The sequence below is a fragment of the Cottoperca gobio genome, chromosome 22 (assembly GCF_900634415.1).
Source record: "Cottoperca gobio chromosome 22, fCotGob3.1, whole genome shotgun sequence".
Lineage (NCBI taxonomy): Eukaryota > Metazoa > Chordata > Actinopteri > Perciformes > Bovichtidae > Cottoperca > Cottoperca gobio.
The window spans coordinates 16,683,182-16,699,962 of NC_041376.1; the positions used below are offsets into that span (position 1 = coordinate 16,683,182).

The 16,781-nt window shown below is 40.1% G+C and overlaps 1 protein-coding gene across 3 annotated transcripts in view; it reads left to right on the forward strand.

Annotated features, from left to right (window-relative positions):
• Positions 1 to 16,781, forward strand: part of alk (ALK receptor tyrosine kinase) — a 225,874-nt gene that overhangs the window by 70,867 nt on the left and 138,226 nt on the right. For all 3 annotated transcript variants that reach the window (XM_029460140.1, XM_029460141.1, XM_029460142.1), the window contains exon 3: positions 4,110 to 4,314. In XM_029460140.1, the coding sequence (XP_029316000.1) occupies positions 4,110 to 4,314 (205 nt within the window). The remainder of the gene's footprint in view (positions 1 to 4,109; positions 4,315 to 16,781) is intronic.

Sequence of the window (16,781 nt, forward strand, 5' to 3'; positions counted from 1 at the left end):
CGGCGCAGATTGTATTCTTTGAATTCCGCCACCGCCTCTTGACAGGTGAGACAAACAGCCTTTTCTTTGCATTGAACAAAAAAATAATCGGTTAAATACCCTGCATTCTGAATCAATTTTTCTCTTACCTAACCTTTTCGCCATTATTCCGTTCTATTTGACAGGGGCTAGTCTAGGATTCGCGTGGCCAGACTGAAAAAAAAATCATAATGCGTCTCTGGTATTGTTCAGGGGGCCGGGCCAAATGTGGAGGTGGGCCGTATCCGGCCCGCGGGCCTGAGTTTGGGGATCACTGCTTTAAAGCAACATAACGTGGTCTTTACCAACCGGCTCACCAAAGTTACAAAAACAGCCTTTTGGGACGCAGAGTGGGGCTGACCATTCTCCCCATTACAAGTCAGTGTTGCATGGAAATGATTTTGAAGCTGTTGTAAGGTACCATAGTTAAATAGTGTTGCTTTCTCTAGCGGATATCCATGTGAACACATTTTCCAGGTTTTCCTTTTACATTAGTCCTCTAGGAAGAAACTGTCTGCACCATTTGGCTCCTGCAACTACCTGGTGACTGGCTTTGAAAACAACCAGGAGCAAAGTTGTTTGTCATGCTGACATACCCTTTGCTTCTTACTGACAGGGAGGAGGCATTTCTTAAGACTATTTTCATTGTTTCATATTCTATCAGACCTTTTTTTATGACCATTGAATTTGGGTTTAATGGAAGTTGTTATACAAACCCTGACCTGCCCAGAGGCCTGGATTGGTTCCACTATTATCTTGATGGTAGAGCACATTCATCGAGTCACTGGAGACACAACTTTAAAGAAATCGTAATGTTGCTTGAAAATTGCGCGATGTGTAAATAAGCAACTATTTGCTAACAGGTTCACCATCAATGTTGTGTTCTCATCTTGTTTCTGTTGCCCGCAAGTGGCAAAAAAAACCAACAGTCATTGCCGATTCAAAATTGAAATCACTGTGGTAGAAAATCCTTTTAAAGAAGAATCCAACAACAATACACCATCACAAGAATGCTGCTTATCAGCACGCTGAACATTCCACTCTATAGTGGAAGCTGTCACTATGTCGCACCACTGAATGGGTTGTAAATTAAAATGTGAGGCAGTCGAATTGTTGGGACCCCAACAAGCTTGTGCTGGCCTTGGGTAAATGCATGATGTTATAAGTGGATTTGGCAGAGAATACAATTTCAATGGCTTGTTTTCCTCCTCTCAGGCCTTTAGCTGCAATTTTATTATCTGAGGGAATTCAGCTCTTACCAACAGTTGGCCTGATTTGGTATGCTATGTCAACAAGAGCCCTGGTTGATTGAATCTGTAACCTGCACAGAGAGTGAGAAAAGTGTTTATCAGCTTGATTCAATGATACAGAATACAACTATCACTTTGGATTGAAATGTTTCTGCTTCTGAGTTTTTTGGGATTGTCTCTTTCCTCGGAGGGCCAATAATAAAGTGTTATTTTATAAACACTGTTGATGAAGTCTAAGCTTCACAAATAAATGAGAAATTGCCTCCAACAGAGTCCATTAGCTGGAGCAAAAGAGGGCAACTAGAGTAAAGTGCTTGTGTGGGTTCCAGAAAATGAAAAGAAAGAACCGTCTTCTCATTTTTAGTGAACATCTTTTCCATTAAGAAGAGTTTTGCTAAGTCCTGACACTTAGATTAGCCTCTTGGGTGGGCCTACTTTCAGTGCTCGTCAATAAAGGCAACACTTATTTAAAGACGGGTGTCCTCCACAGCATGTAACTATTTGAGCTCTTGTGTTGTTCCACTTGCTTGATGTTTTGGATCGTTCATAAGTAATGTAATCATAAGAAATGCACGTTAAACGTTACAGCTGTCCATATGTACGATAGTGGTGTATAAGTGAACTGCTCTCTGATACTATAGGGGTGTTAAATTGCAAAAAGTACCAATTACGGCATAATGCATAATTGCTTTGAGATTATTTTTGTTTTCATGCAAAGCTGGTTTTGAAATCATCTCTGTCTTTACTGCTTGAACCCCCACCAATGATCCTGCTGTCATGTTGCTCCACGCAGATTGAGAGAGACAGTCAGTTGAACCAGGCCTTGTGATGCAGTAAATGAGGGCATCAAGCTCTGTTAGGCAGCAGTATTCACAGGTGAAGCTGAAGCAGAAATCTACTGATTTGTTTGCAGTTGCCGTTATAATTTGTACCCTGCCGATAATTGCTCCCAAGCAGTTATTTCTTCATCTTATTTGGACTTGGAAACCAGAGTTAATAGGTTTGTGCCTTCAGGCCCAAAGCTCTTCCAGGCTGAGTCTTAAAGCCTTTATATCAAATCGCTGCTGGGTGTGTAGTAAATGCATGCAGTCCACATTGCCGGCAAACTTGTTGGAGGCGCTCGGACTGTACCTGCCAAATTGTCTGGACCTTTTGTGTAAGGAGAATGCAAATGAGGCTTAACTTGAGCACTCTAATTCGAAAGCCTGCAAATGTACCACTTGTTCAGCAAACTCTGGGGATAAGAGAAAGCATTGGCTTGACAATGACATACTCTTTTGAGTCTTATTTAAAATTGAATGCCAGATAAAATTGTCTATTTTTTACCTTTGCAGCTATTTAAACATTTTAGACCGGCAAGACAGTTGAGAAGCATAGGAAATAATGTCGCTTCGTTACTTTATACATGTAGACATGTGTCATGAGAGAAAACAATGTCAAACAAGTAGTAGCCCAAATAGATAATAAAAAAGTGGTGATATGTTGTCGAGATACTGTGCACAATCGCTTCTTCCAAGCGTTTTTCTGTCAGAAAAAAACACTATTAGGAAGTATATACAATACAATAATACATTAGTCTATACACTAGCCAAACACTAGATTTGACGGTGGGTCATCTACTAATCGGAAGAGCGGTGGTTCAATCCCCGGCCTCCTCCAGTGTGTGTGTGTGTGTGTGTGTGTGTGTCAATGCCCATTAGATTAAAAATATTGAGCGGTATGGCACCTTGTATGGCTGCGCTGCCATCAGTGTATGAATGTGTGTCAATGTAGAAATATAGTGTTAAAGTGCTTTGAGTGGTCGGAAGACTAGAAAAGCGCTATATAAATCCATTTACCAGTGAAGCCGAATAAAATATTCTCACCACACCAAACATTTTTATAGAGCCATATTACTCCATTCCTCCTCTGTCGGCTAAGTACCAACATGTAAACTGAATACGTAACACAACTAATGGCAAATGGCTGTTAACATACTCAAGAAATAAAAAGGTTCTAGTGTAATGTGTCCCAGTTAGAGAAGTTCACTTCAACCTGACCCTTGGGAAGCTGGTGTTGCTTATATCAGGAGGCAAGAGTGCAGCCTGTGAATGTAAACAAACTGAAAAAAGATTTCCGGATGTATTTCTGTAACTGCAGCAGCGAGCGCACCTCATGACCCTTACACTGACATCAGGGCAAAGCTCACCTTGAACGGTTCCTGAGAATGACTTTTTCTCAAATCAATTACGCTGCATGATTTCTGCTTTGCATTTCTTAGCTTCCCCTCATCTACACATCGCTTTTTTAACTGAGCATATTAAAAATGGATTTTCCTCCTTTCAAGTTGAGATTCACACACACACACACACACACACACACACACACACACACACACACACACACACACACACACACGCTTCTGATGAACTTTCTGCTTGAATGAGCGCAATAGGTTTGAAAGTGAAATGGGACTTCATATCAAAGCCAGAAAAAAACTGTGCTTTGATTTTTCACCCGCTACCCCGGCCCCTTTTTATTTTTTTGTACGAGGAATGTCATTGACTGTTCTTTTTCAAAGCGGCTTTATTTCATGCATTTTCATCAAGTGCTTCACTCAGCCTTTGCCTCAAAAAACTATTTGGAATCATAGCCCATCAATCATCTGGATTCTGTACATACTGTACCGGCACGTCATGTTCACAAGATTCTAATTGCTGATCATTTCCAATCTTTCTCGCTTCTACTGATCTCTGTTTAGCAGGATCACTAAGTCTCTAACTCGGCTGTGTCTATTTAGTACACCCTGTTTGTGGCTCTGCTCTGTGTGCTTACAGTGCTTTGTTTTCCTCTCTCCCACAGGCCAGTTCTTCTGGGTGAACAGCTCAGCCTTTGCCGGCCCCTGGGTGCTGAGTCCTTGGCTGTGGGGGGGCCAGGGTCCCTGCGGCCTGGACATGGCTGTGTTCCTCCACCCGAAGCAAAGTGGGCAATACACCATGTCGCTCATAGAGCGGGACAAACCGCCACTTGCCCTCATCTCCACTGACACTCTGCCACACATCACAGGGTAAGTGTTTTACTGTACACTAGAAGACTTGAATTGATTGGATTAAAGAGAATAAGCAACCATGAAGTAGATGTCCCTGAACATTCACGCCTGATGCTCATAACTATCCACTTGTTACGTTTCCCTTAGCACCAGCTTTGTTTATGGGATTTCTGAGCATCATTCTCAGGTTCACTGAGTAGGAGTCTGGTATACTTGTGAATGTATCTGTTCCCAAACCTGTGTAAAAGTGTTTCTGTAGATGCACAGATAGAAAAGATTTGGCAGAATCAAATGGCACCCTAATCGAAAGCCTTTTTATATGGAGAATTAGTAACTACAGAGAGCTGGTTTGGGTAAGAAGGGAAGGTAAGTTGTAGTGTTAAAATGACGGCACGACACCAACGTCATTAAACACTAACGTCAAAGGCTTTGCAGAGATGTGTGTCTCACACTGAAATCAACCCGGTAACCGAGGCCAGGACGATACCTAGTTCAAAAGTTTCTCCTCTAAATACTTCATATTTGTGGTAGTACCATGGGTGGCCTGCCTACATTAGCATGGCTGTACTTTGGTTTGTATGTGTAGGAAGTCAGAATACAAAGAGCAGCTCAGACATGTTTCATGCTGTTTGTGTTTGTAATCTCTTAAGGGCATTGGAATCATATGAATGTCTTGCTTTATGCATCTCTCCTCTCTCTGTTGCTGTCTGTGTGTGGGAGTGAATGTGCGCTAACGTTTGTGTATGTTAATGTGAATGGTGTGTCTTCTTTAGGGAGCATAGCAGGGACGCTCATTACATGTGTGACAGATTAGATGTCTTGTGTGCTCTTATTTGTAGTCAGAGGCTGCCATCCACCCACACCATCTCTGTCGTTTGGAGACTGACTCAGCCAAAGTTCGCCAGATTCCCCCTCTGACAGGAGGACGCTCGTGTCATTAAAAGGGGCAATAACAAAAGCAAGCAGGGCCACCCTGCGAACGTTGAAAGAATTTGTCAGTTTACTAATTGCCAACTCTTGCCCTCGCCTTTGAATTTAATCTTGCGTTTTGACATATTTTCAACACCAGCCTTGTCCAACTGAAGAGAAAATATCCATATCAAAAACAGTGTATTCGCACAGGAGTAGGAATATTACGCATCTTCCCAGACAATTTTGCATTTAACCATCCAAAGTCTGTTTTGATTCTTCTTAACGGTCACATTTGTAATGGAATAATTGGATAAATAAATTGGCAATGCATCAGTAAATGCTGTAGCTCCTATAACTTAAACAACTCTTTACAAAATTCTTAATCAAGAAGTGTCTATTTAAAAAAAAAAACGTCCAAGCTCCAGCTCCTCTACAGCCATCAGCCACTGAGGGAGCGCTTGCTTTGAAACCCCTGAAAGTTTCTCTGTTGCATTAATGTTGCGTCACGATGGAACGGTCCAAGCACAGCTGAGACAATTTTCAATGGCTAATGCTTTGAAAAGTGCTTTGAAAGTCAGTTTTAATAAAAAAAATATGCTTGCTCTTCTGTGGTGCATTAAAAAAGGGTGAAATGAAAGGACATGGACAATATATTTAGAATGAGGAAATTATTCGAGGCAGGTCAAGGTTGGAAACCTACTGTTCAAGTCGAGTGTTGCACCTCATCAAACCTGTACTGGATACTTACAAATAAAAACCAAATGCTACTGCAAAACCACAACATTAAAAGAAGGTGGGCGAATTTACCTGAAAATACCTACAAACGACATACCCAAAGTAAATTGAAAGCTGCTCTTCAACCATTTGCACCAGCTGCATGATTTTGGTCTCATTCAAAAGATAACTCTCTTATTGTAAGAATCACTCCAAGTGCTTCTGGCACTGAGTAATAGTGGTCTGAATATACTGAATTTGAAGAAAATACACTCCGCCAGAATTTCTTTGTTGAAAAAGATGTCTGAAGATGGGTATAGCTGGTAGTCCTGAGCTGAAATACACAATAGAAACATAGAACCAAGTGTTATCAAGTTCACCACCAAATTTCAGATAAAAAGGATAAAAGCTTAATTTATTAGACAGGTTTGTCTAAGAGTAACACCAGGTATACACCAACTGTGCAATATGTACATGTACTGTACATATTATGATATTTATTAATTAATGTTATTTTTATCTATTTATAAATAACTATTATATACCCATATTCCCTGTTAGTAGTAATCACACAGAGTAAGTGAAGTATAAATAAAAAAAATTCTAATATTTGTATGTTTTTCTTGTATTTCTTTTTGTACAATAAATAATAAATATTATTTTGGAAATACATTTTATTTTGAAAAAATAAACCAAGAGAAGTGACTCATCTAACGAAAGAGGCGCATCATTTCCTTTACGATGCGCGTGCCACCAGGACGCTGAGCTGGTCCAGGGTCAGTCTGTAACAAAAGAGGGTGGGCACTTTCTTATCAAGTTGACACTCATTGGCTCATGAAGGTTGTAAAAGACCCATCGAAGCTTCGATTGGCTCAAATGAAGTGTCAATCTAATGCTGAGAGCCCGCGCTAAAACTAGGACGTGTCTGAACCGTGATGAGCGCACAAGATATTAAGTTATGACTGTTTATGATCACACAATGTAAAAATCCATCAGCTGATTTCACAGATTGCAACACCTGTTCATGGACTTTTATCGATGTGACGATGTTCACAGTGGATATCTTTTTACCGGAAACGAACGTGTGGACCTCTGGCAATGCCTTTGGAGCATCTTTTTCAAAATATTGCTGAAAAGAGGATATTTATGAGGCTTTATAGGTAAGTGGGCTCAAAGTTATGATTTTGATTTTGAGTGTACTTGCTAGTTTGAGGAGCTGATCGCTGTTGTGATTTTCATACTCTAAGAGGTTCAAGCAGTTTGAGGAAATGTCCATTGTAATATGGAGTTCAGGTTTGGTGCAGTAAACATTAAAGGGATAGTTTGGATGTTTTGAAGCTGGGGTATTTATCCATAGTCAGGAGATTACGTACAGTAGACGGATGTCGGCTGGCCCCCAGTTAGGAGAAACAGACGGCATGGAAGATAAGCAATGTACTGCTGTGGACAGAGGCAGAAGCAAAACTTACTTTAACCACCTGAAAGAAAGGCTTTACCTTGCTGTCAGACAGCCCTTTCCAATGGAAAACTGAAACCCTTGTATCCATCTATGCTCTCTACAGAGCCAGCCGACTCCATTGACAAAAACAGTCATTTTACCTCACGGAACACAGAAGATGTTGGTCTACTGCTACCTCAATTCTTTGGTTATTTGGGATTCACTATGGTCACACAATAACCCAAACAGGAGGAATGAAGGAGGCATATGTAACTGCTGCAGTTAGAGCTGTCTGACGACAAGGTACAGCAGTACACTTAACCTGATATAATAATAAAAAATCTTGCCTTTTTGATGGCTATCCCTTTTAATTATTAATTCATTTGAACCCATTAAATAAATGATATCTCATATGTTACCATTTAAAGTTCCTCTATAGTGAGGGGGAATCTGTCTTCTCACCACTATATAAGTAGAGCTTTAGGTTAACATTTTCTTTATTACACCTTCCCTCATCCCCTGCCTCAGATTTCATCACACAGTGCATAACTATACCTGAGGGAAGCATATTTAGGACCTGTGAAGACAGGCAGTGAAGGACTTGACTCATCAAACAGTGTCAGCTCTCACAGTGAATGTCAGCATTCCAAGTGCCTCTGTCAGCAGTGAAAGAGGAGGAGGAGGGCTGCAACAAGATGTATTTATGTGTGGTATCTATCTGTGTGTGTGTGTGTGTGTGTGTGTGTGTGTGTGTGTGTGTGTGTGTGTATATATCCACATGAATTGTGTCTGCACATGCATGTGTGACATCCATCATGGCTTATCTGGCTGTGGTGAATTATCGGGGCAGTCATGTTCTGTGAGCGAGGTGTTGAGTCAGTCGCAGGTAATGCATTACCCCACTGCTATATGTCATCACGTATAATATTGCTCGCACATCCACATGCAAATACAGGATAACATGCATTCATTTACTTTACATTAATACTGTATGCACCAAATGACCTCAGTTGTACGGTGCATTAATGTAATGCTGAATGCAATGAGTGGAGGTATCGGAACCACCAAGTGTGACAAGACGCAGCCATGCGTTAGTGTGGAAGCTGTTGGATGTCATTTAAAGCGCTGCGTTAGAGCAGTATCATCTTAAAGCCGATCCGTTTGTTTAATGTGGAGGAAGGAAGCATCAAATGTGGCATGTGTTAATGCTACTTTTTGACATACAGTGGGAAAATTATGGCAAATGATGTATAATATAATATCAGCAATGCACATCATCTCCTACATGAGCCTGCAAATGAAAGTAGAGCAGCGGTAGTGTATGAAGAAAATAATTACACTAAATTGTAAAAAGAGAAATACACTGAAAATGTTTTGCTGGATAATACAGTATAAAATCTACTCTTTGTTTTAAAGTAAAAGTATCAATACAACCAACATAAGGCTTAATAGATACAATCTGCATGTACTTGGACAATTAGAAGATTCCTTTGTTCCTGTCACGGTCTTGATAAAAGTTGTCCCACACAATGGAGACAGTTGGCTGCAGACAAAAGCATAGCATTTTCATTTCTAAATGAACCAGCTCTAATCCCTGTCAGTAAAAAGGATTATTCCTACCCCTAACTTCATTATTCAATTTAGTCCCATAAATGAAATAAAAAGCTGCCTCAACACTGACATCATATGCGTCTGTGTATTCGCAGTAGATACACTTAGCAGGTTGAATAATTGCCGACTGCTGCATTACTTTGCTTGTAAATTAGGGTGAAGAAATCAATATGTACTGTGTATGAGGCTGGTTAGAATGGAGAACGTTGCTTTTAACTCTCACTAGCCTTTAAATCCAAAATTATCTTTGGGTGTTTTTGTAATAAAAATAACCATAAAGTTGTAAAATGGCTCTTCTCTGAAGTCTGCTCAGGCTGCATCTGTTAGTGGGAGCAGAGGGGGCAAAGTTCTTTCATTCTGTTGGATAAACAGTCATTCAAAGGGATATTAACTAAAAACTTAAAGAAAACCTTATTTCCCAAGTGAAGCAGTGTTTTTTCTCTTTCAAACTATTGTTTTTTCTCTTAGCCCACGTACAAGCAATAGCTTCAAAACAAATAAATAAAACGTATACAAATAAATATGTATCATCTTTACTGTGAACTCAATGTAGCTGTACTGTTCTTAACATTCATTGGTAATGTAATCATGATTACCTGGGATCATCTAGTTTCGGTGTAATATCTCTTTGTATGCCTCTGTGTCCAGAGGCATTATGTTTTGCAGTTGTTCGTCCGTCTGATACGTGCCAATCTTGTGAACGCAATATCTCCGGAAAGCCTCCAAGGAATTTCTTCAAATTTGGCACAAACATCCACTTGGACTTCTTCTTGATCAACTGATTGAAGTTTGGTGATCAAGGACACTATGACCTCACGTTCGTCCCATTCCCTTTATATCTCAGGAAAGTCTTTAGCAAATTTCTTCAAATTTAGCTGGCTGCGGTCGAAGGGTCATAAAGAATGATGTCTCTTCCTAACCACTTTTTCTTGACCTTTCAAAGCACTTTTTTGGCAATAACTCAAGAATTCATATGCTAATAATGACAATTAGAGACAAAATTTATGGGATAAAGTGATGAAGTGATGACATTTTTGACAGACATGGATGTAAACTGCAACTTGACTGCGTGGTGAAGGCATACAACAGCGAGGCGGTCATTTTAGTTTATGCAATTACCCAAGTGCTACTTTATTATCTCAGTGCCATTATTCTTTCTACCACACAGTATAAAATTTCCATGATTTCGTCCACCCCGCAGAGAATCTCTTACAGCCATGTTTTGTGGGTGAGGTGAAGCTAAACTAGTCTGAGAGAGAAGGGTGAACTCGATGACCTTTCATTGGCAAAGCGGTGCATTCATCCCTGGCAGGCCTTTTTAAAACTCCTCCGCTCCTACAATTAGTGCTCTCCAGAGCTGACCTTCAGCTCCTTGACCGTGGTCGCCACAGAACCAGGGCTGATGGCATCCTTAGAGCAATGGATCTGGGAGCGCTGCCAGTAGGAGGGCTGCAAATTGCTGGAGATTATTTGGAGAAAAGACAGACAGTTTAGAATTCAGATTTCCTGCTTTATGCCAATGGTGTTGTACATAACGTCTCAAAGAAAGAGAAGGAGCCATTATTTGCCATATGTTATTTGGTATGCTAGCAGACATCTGCCAGTGTGACCCTAAACTCCACAGATGTTTTATTCCACCCAAAAGCAAAACTCGGATGCTTTTATTGTTCTGTAACTTGAAAAATGGATTGTTTATTGTGCTATAAATTTCTCTTTACCACACAGCATACAGTAATTCATTCAACCTACACATAGTGAGCTGACTGGTAGAAGTTGACATTTTGGATCCAAATGTCATTTTTTTTGCCTTTTGCATTTTAGGCCTTTGACATTATGCAGCGTTACAAATGTAAAACAACTTTTTGTGATCATATTTTTGTTTTTTTTCTAGATTGGTTTGCATCATCGTACTGCATATGTTAATCCCATTCAAAGGCAACCACTGACCAAAATAGTTTAAGATCCGTGTTGTATTGGGATACATTTCCTTTGTTTTTAAGTGAAGGCCCTGTCACACCTATCCGTATAACAGAAAAGTATGCCGGCGTATACGAAATATCAGCAATAGGTTGATATAAATTAAGGGTAAGTTGTGATCGTTCGAAGGACGCAGACGATACGTCATACATACACATATCCGTATGGAAGAAACATATGCCGGCGTATATGAAAAGTAGTGTAGCTGACTTATACATAACGTATATATAACAAATTATTATACGTATGTCCAACATATTGATAGCGTATCACTTACTTATACAAAACGTATCAGAGCGTCCGTTTAACGGAGCTGAAAAAGTGCCATTTGGTTCACGTCATGCTGATGCTGGAGAACAGAATGTACTCTTGTTGCAGCCTCTCAGCATCCTCCATGCTCTCTGATGCTGGGTTGATGATGGGTTGATGTATTCATCAAGACGTGCTGTGAAGAAGTGAGGAGGAGCTACTCACAGGGACCCTATATACTATATTCAAACCCCAATAAGCTCCCAAAACGCTAGCTGAACGCTAGCTGTACTGTAGAAACACATTTAATAAGTTACTCCGTCGTCAGGCATCATCTTAACATAGGGTAGGAATAGGTTATCCACTCGTTATCAATAAGTTGGCTGTAGGGTTCACAGTCAGCCGACGTAGCCTATATCTAACGTACCTCTAACGTAGTCACGTACTGTATTCACGTACGTATTCAGTATTCACGTATGTCTAACGTAACTTATGTGTAACGGCTGCATAACTTATGAAGTACACGTTGGGTACGTCCGGTAATTTTGAACACGCTCAAAACATTTTCAGAGCCTCAGCGTTCAACAACTCGCCCCAGCGTAACACAGTGAGCTCTTAACGAACACTACTTATACCTTACCTTATATCTACCTACACCAGCGTATTGCCGATATTTTGTATACAACATATTTTTGCATACTTTATGCATTCGTTGGGCATTCGTCTGATACATTTTGTATAAGTAAGTGATACTCTATCAATAGGTTAGACATGCGTATCTGTATATGTTCACTTTTCTGATCCGATGAAAAGTTGGATGTATTTGGACTCTGACAAATTGTGAGCTATTTTCGTATACGTTTCTGCCATACGGATATGTGTGACAGGGCCATGAGCATGTATCACCAGCCAGAGCAAAGAAAACAGGACGTTGTGAGAGGAAGAGGGAATCTCAGGGGATACATTTGTGTTTCTTTACATATTCTCTGTTTCTGTCTTTCAATGGCTCCCCTGTAGCCTTCTTTGCTATTTTGCTGACAAGATTCGTTATAGCATCGGCCACCGCTGCCACACAACACTGTTCCCTTTGTATACCAGCTTCCAGAGAAAAGATTTTCATTGACTGATACATTCTCCCTCTTTACGCCTGCTATTATCTTTTAGTCAGCATCCCATGATGAAACTCGTCTGGCAAAAAAGACATCAGTCATGATTACATGGCTAAAAATGGGGCAAGAAAATAAAAGAATTCCAAATATTGTCATGACATACAGTACATTAGAAATGGTATGTATTTTACATTACAATCTGATTATACTGCATATAATGACACACAGCCACATCCCAAACATTGTGCTACGTATTTTCTACCTATTTATCTGATTGGGCTTACCTCTGAGACACACACACTTTTCTCAACACAATGTTATATCCGGGTTGTTTGTAGTATTTTGGTAGCAGCTCCCAATGGGACTTCATAAAAAGCTTTAGAAATTAAACATTTGAGCCTCATATAGGCACTTTTGGAAAAAAAACATGATCCACAGGTGAGTTATATCTTGTCATCCTCCGCTTGCAAACTTCACAATCCTCTCCCTCTCATGCAGACTCTTTATCTTTTCCCCTTCTTCTCCACAGACACGTTACATAAGGTGCAATGGTTTATATTCCCTCCCTTCCCCCTGTGTTCAGAGGGCTTCCATCTAATCTAAGAATCTCTAATCATATTTCCCCAAAGTTGCATTGTACATTCCTGACAGCTGAAGTTTTACACAAGAGTAGAGGGAAGGTGGGATTTGGGGAAAGCAACAGTGGCCTAGTTTTTGTGACAAAACTGAACCAGTGACAAAAGCACGAGGAAATTTCATGCCCAGACATTAAAAGCTGAGCAGCCTAATCACAAGAAGTCTTCTGCCGTGATGTGTGTTTTACGCCAGAGAGATGGTGCTTTTCCTTCCTCGTTGCCCTCATCTCACTTGTGTTACGCCTCTCAGCGGGTACACAGTGTTACCTCGTCCTTAAAGAAATGAAAGTTGCTCGGACTAAAAAATATCTCAAGGTTCACCATATTTAAAAATGCAGAAATTGAGTATCAATAAATCAATAATTATTTGACATCGCTAGGCAAACAAAGCCGCTGGAAAAAGACTTGGTGCATGTCACTGCAAATGCACTTTATTGGGTCATAGCACAAAGGTTGACATTGATTTACGTACAAGATAGAAAGAGGACGTGCAAAAAAATAAAAAAATGCATTTGCCTCAACAATGGTAAATAATGTGGTGTAGTAACAGTGGTTGCCCATTTTTCAAGGGGTTTTATTTAAACATAAAACAGGACGTTTTTATTCCCGGTTTAATATAATGATTTCATTGGAGATCCTCTTGTTTCTTTTTATGCGTTCTTCCATCCCACAGCAGGATAGCTGTTAGGTTTTTATAGCTTAGTGTAGTGACCTGGAGTTTGGCTAAGTCAGACAACATTTATTACCCTCTGTAAAAAAAATTAATACAGCCAAGAGATCGACAGCCATGTGTCATGGAGAGCTGAGAGTACTAATCAGTGAAATCATCTGCTGTTTTTGGAATAAATACCTGCAAAATGCAATAAAAACTGTTTACATGACTATGCACACAATTTTACAACTTTCACACTTGGCCCGTCCTTAGAAAACAATGCTTATCTCCTCATGTTTGACTCGTTGCTGTCAAAGAAAATGTCATAATATTGATACAAACAGAATAGTAAAGTGTGTCTTTGTTTATTAGTTATTGGCATTTATTATAACTTTAAGAGTTTTCCAGATTTCCATCGTTTTTCTAAGAAGGCCAGTATTTTTGAGTCATAGTTATAGATATTAATGCCATAGCTTGATGAAAAAGCAGTTTTCCTTCTGTGCGTAGGAAAGTGTACTGTGTGTGTTGTCGTCAAATCTAAAAGTCTAATTAAAATGGTGAAAACAAAGTTTTTAAACATATCAGTGTACAGCCACACTAGGCTCGGCGAGGCTATAATGCTCATTGTAAAGAAAAACTGTTTAATTAAATGAACAATTATTTGACTTGTGATATTGTCCTTATGGTGGCACTTGAAAACTCGGGGGTAAACCAAAGTTCAGAGCATGAAACTTGTTGTAGGGAAAATCATGGGCGCACCAAAGTCATTAGGATTCATCCTCTGGGGAACAGGAATGTTTGTACAAAATTAAATGACATTCAACATTATTTCAGTCTGGACCAAGCGGTGGACCAACTCGTTGATCCCCGAAGCCACGCCACTAGTGTTTCTACAAACAATATTTGTTTCACGTGAAAGGAAATAACTTGTATGGATTAATTGTTGAGCAGCCTTAACGAAATGGAGGAATATATTCCAGTCAAAAAACACTTTTTTAGTAACTACATGATAAATTGCTCTGTAGCCTGCGGAATGGAAACATGGGAGTCACTATTCAAGTGTGCTATGTAAATCTAACTTGTTGACACTGACTAAATGTCGAGCATTTTTCTTCAGAAGTATTGAATAGTTTATCCGTAGCTTTTAGGCATCGGACCTGGCATTAGTCAAACTGAAGTGGAAATACAAAGCTCTTTACAAGTGGTGCAGTTATGTCATCATCATGAAGGTCAGATGAAGCTGGGCATTTACCCAAAATGTAAAATAGAAAAATGACAAATATCTGAATAGTGAATTTACTGAATTTGTTTCCACGGTTTAGTTAAATAGAGTATTAAACTTTACTGTGTGTAAGACTCCTACTAGATCCATACACATTACAATCCACATGTAGACCAGACCTATCTGAATACAAAATAGTTCACATACTTATATAGGGAGATGCTCGCTTTCTTTCAGATCAAAGCAGGTGAACCATGTCACCTCTAGTAGCTGCAGTTATAAATTATGACTGAGCAAAGGAGGAAGTCAGGTGATACATAGTCTAAAGAGCAACAACGTCCATGTAGAGAGGTCGGGGTGGATGGAAGGGTCAAACAAAAACAGTACTTTCACCCAGGAGACCGCTGTTCGTGTCCCGATGAAATCAAGTCAACACGTTGATAGGTGCAGTTTGCCCATTTGGCCCCATCTGAACCATTATAATGGCAGAGATGACGACTGATAATGGCCATTTAATGGGCTGACAACATTTTGAAGCGGGTGAACCATGCCTGTTCTTGTGATGCAGCTTCAGGTCCAGTTTGTGTCCCACACGATCCGACATCTGAGGCCACATGTCTAAATCAGAGCTAGTTTAAACCATCGCTCTGTAAGTAGCTCAATACGTTTGACCGGGTCACAGAGGCAGTGTGACCCAGTCTTACAGCCACACAGGGATTTTCAAACATGTTTGACTTTCTCATCACATAATCTGCAGTTGTCCTTAGAGAGGCTTTGTGAAGATAAGCGGTTGAATATTTCTCAGATGATGAAAACAGTAAACACGTACACGTATATTAATTGGACTTCATTCGTGCATTACATTTGACCTGATAGGCTCTCTCTTCGCAATTTAGCTTTCTTTGACTGCACTACCGACTATGTTCTTAGTTAATTAACTGACTAATTTGAAGGTCTGTAAGAACAGAGGCACATGTATCACAGTGACATTCACAAATACGTGGCCTATAGATTTAAAAGGGGACATATCATCACAGTCAGTTTGTTATGGTCTGCCTCGGTCAGAAAACATGTGATAGACAAGACATTCAGATTTAGCTCCTCTACCTGTGTCACCTGCAGGCTCATTAGAATGTACCGCCCCACCATCTGAACATCTTCACTCACGTCTTGAGAACTGCCTGTGCAAAGGTGCGCCATATTTTTCTCGCAAGCCAATCAGAGCAGACGGGGCTTTTTTGAGAGGGGGTCTTAAAGAGACAGGCCTCAAAACGGAGAGAGAGTGAATACAGGGATATTCAGAGAGACTATTGATCAAAAACACATTATTTTTCTCATGCAAAGCATGTAAAAATATGCCAGTAGAAACCCAAAGTACAAGTTTGAACCTGAGTGTTAGCGTAATGTGTACCCTTTAAGGATTCCTACATGACTATTCATCTGTGAGGGGGGATTACTGGAGAGTTTTCCTATAAATCATTTGGTGGAAGAATGATGAATTAAGGATTGATTTAGCTGAGGACAGTTTAGTTGTTCATGTATTGTTTATTATTAGGACAGACATCTATTCATCATTCATTCATTACATACATAGCATGGAGTGAATACAAAGGGAAGGTGATCAGCGGAGGTGAATCTGTATGCGTTGAAGCACAGCAGGAAAATCCACTCTTCAGTCTTCATGCAACGATCTGTGAAACCTGCTGGTCTTGGCTGGCAGCCAGAGAACAGTGCAACAGCCTGACTACCAGTAACACACCTTTAACCTGAGACTCCACATTTTACATACAGTGAGGGGGTGAAGGAAAAAGCAACTTTCACTCCTCCCGTCGTCCTCTTCCCTTGGCACCTCTAACATTGGTTAAGCTGCTTCATGATGGTACTCATAATTGCTCAGGACATTACAGTTCAGAGGACAGTGGGGAGGGGAGCAGGTTGATGATCTTTGTTTTTTTTTAGTAAAAAG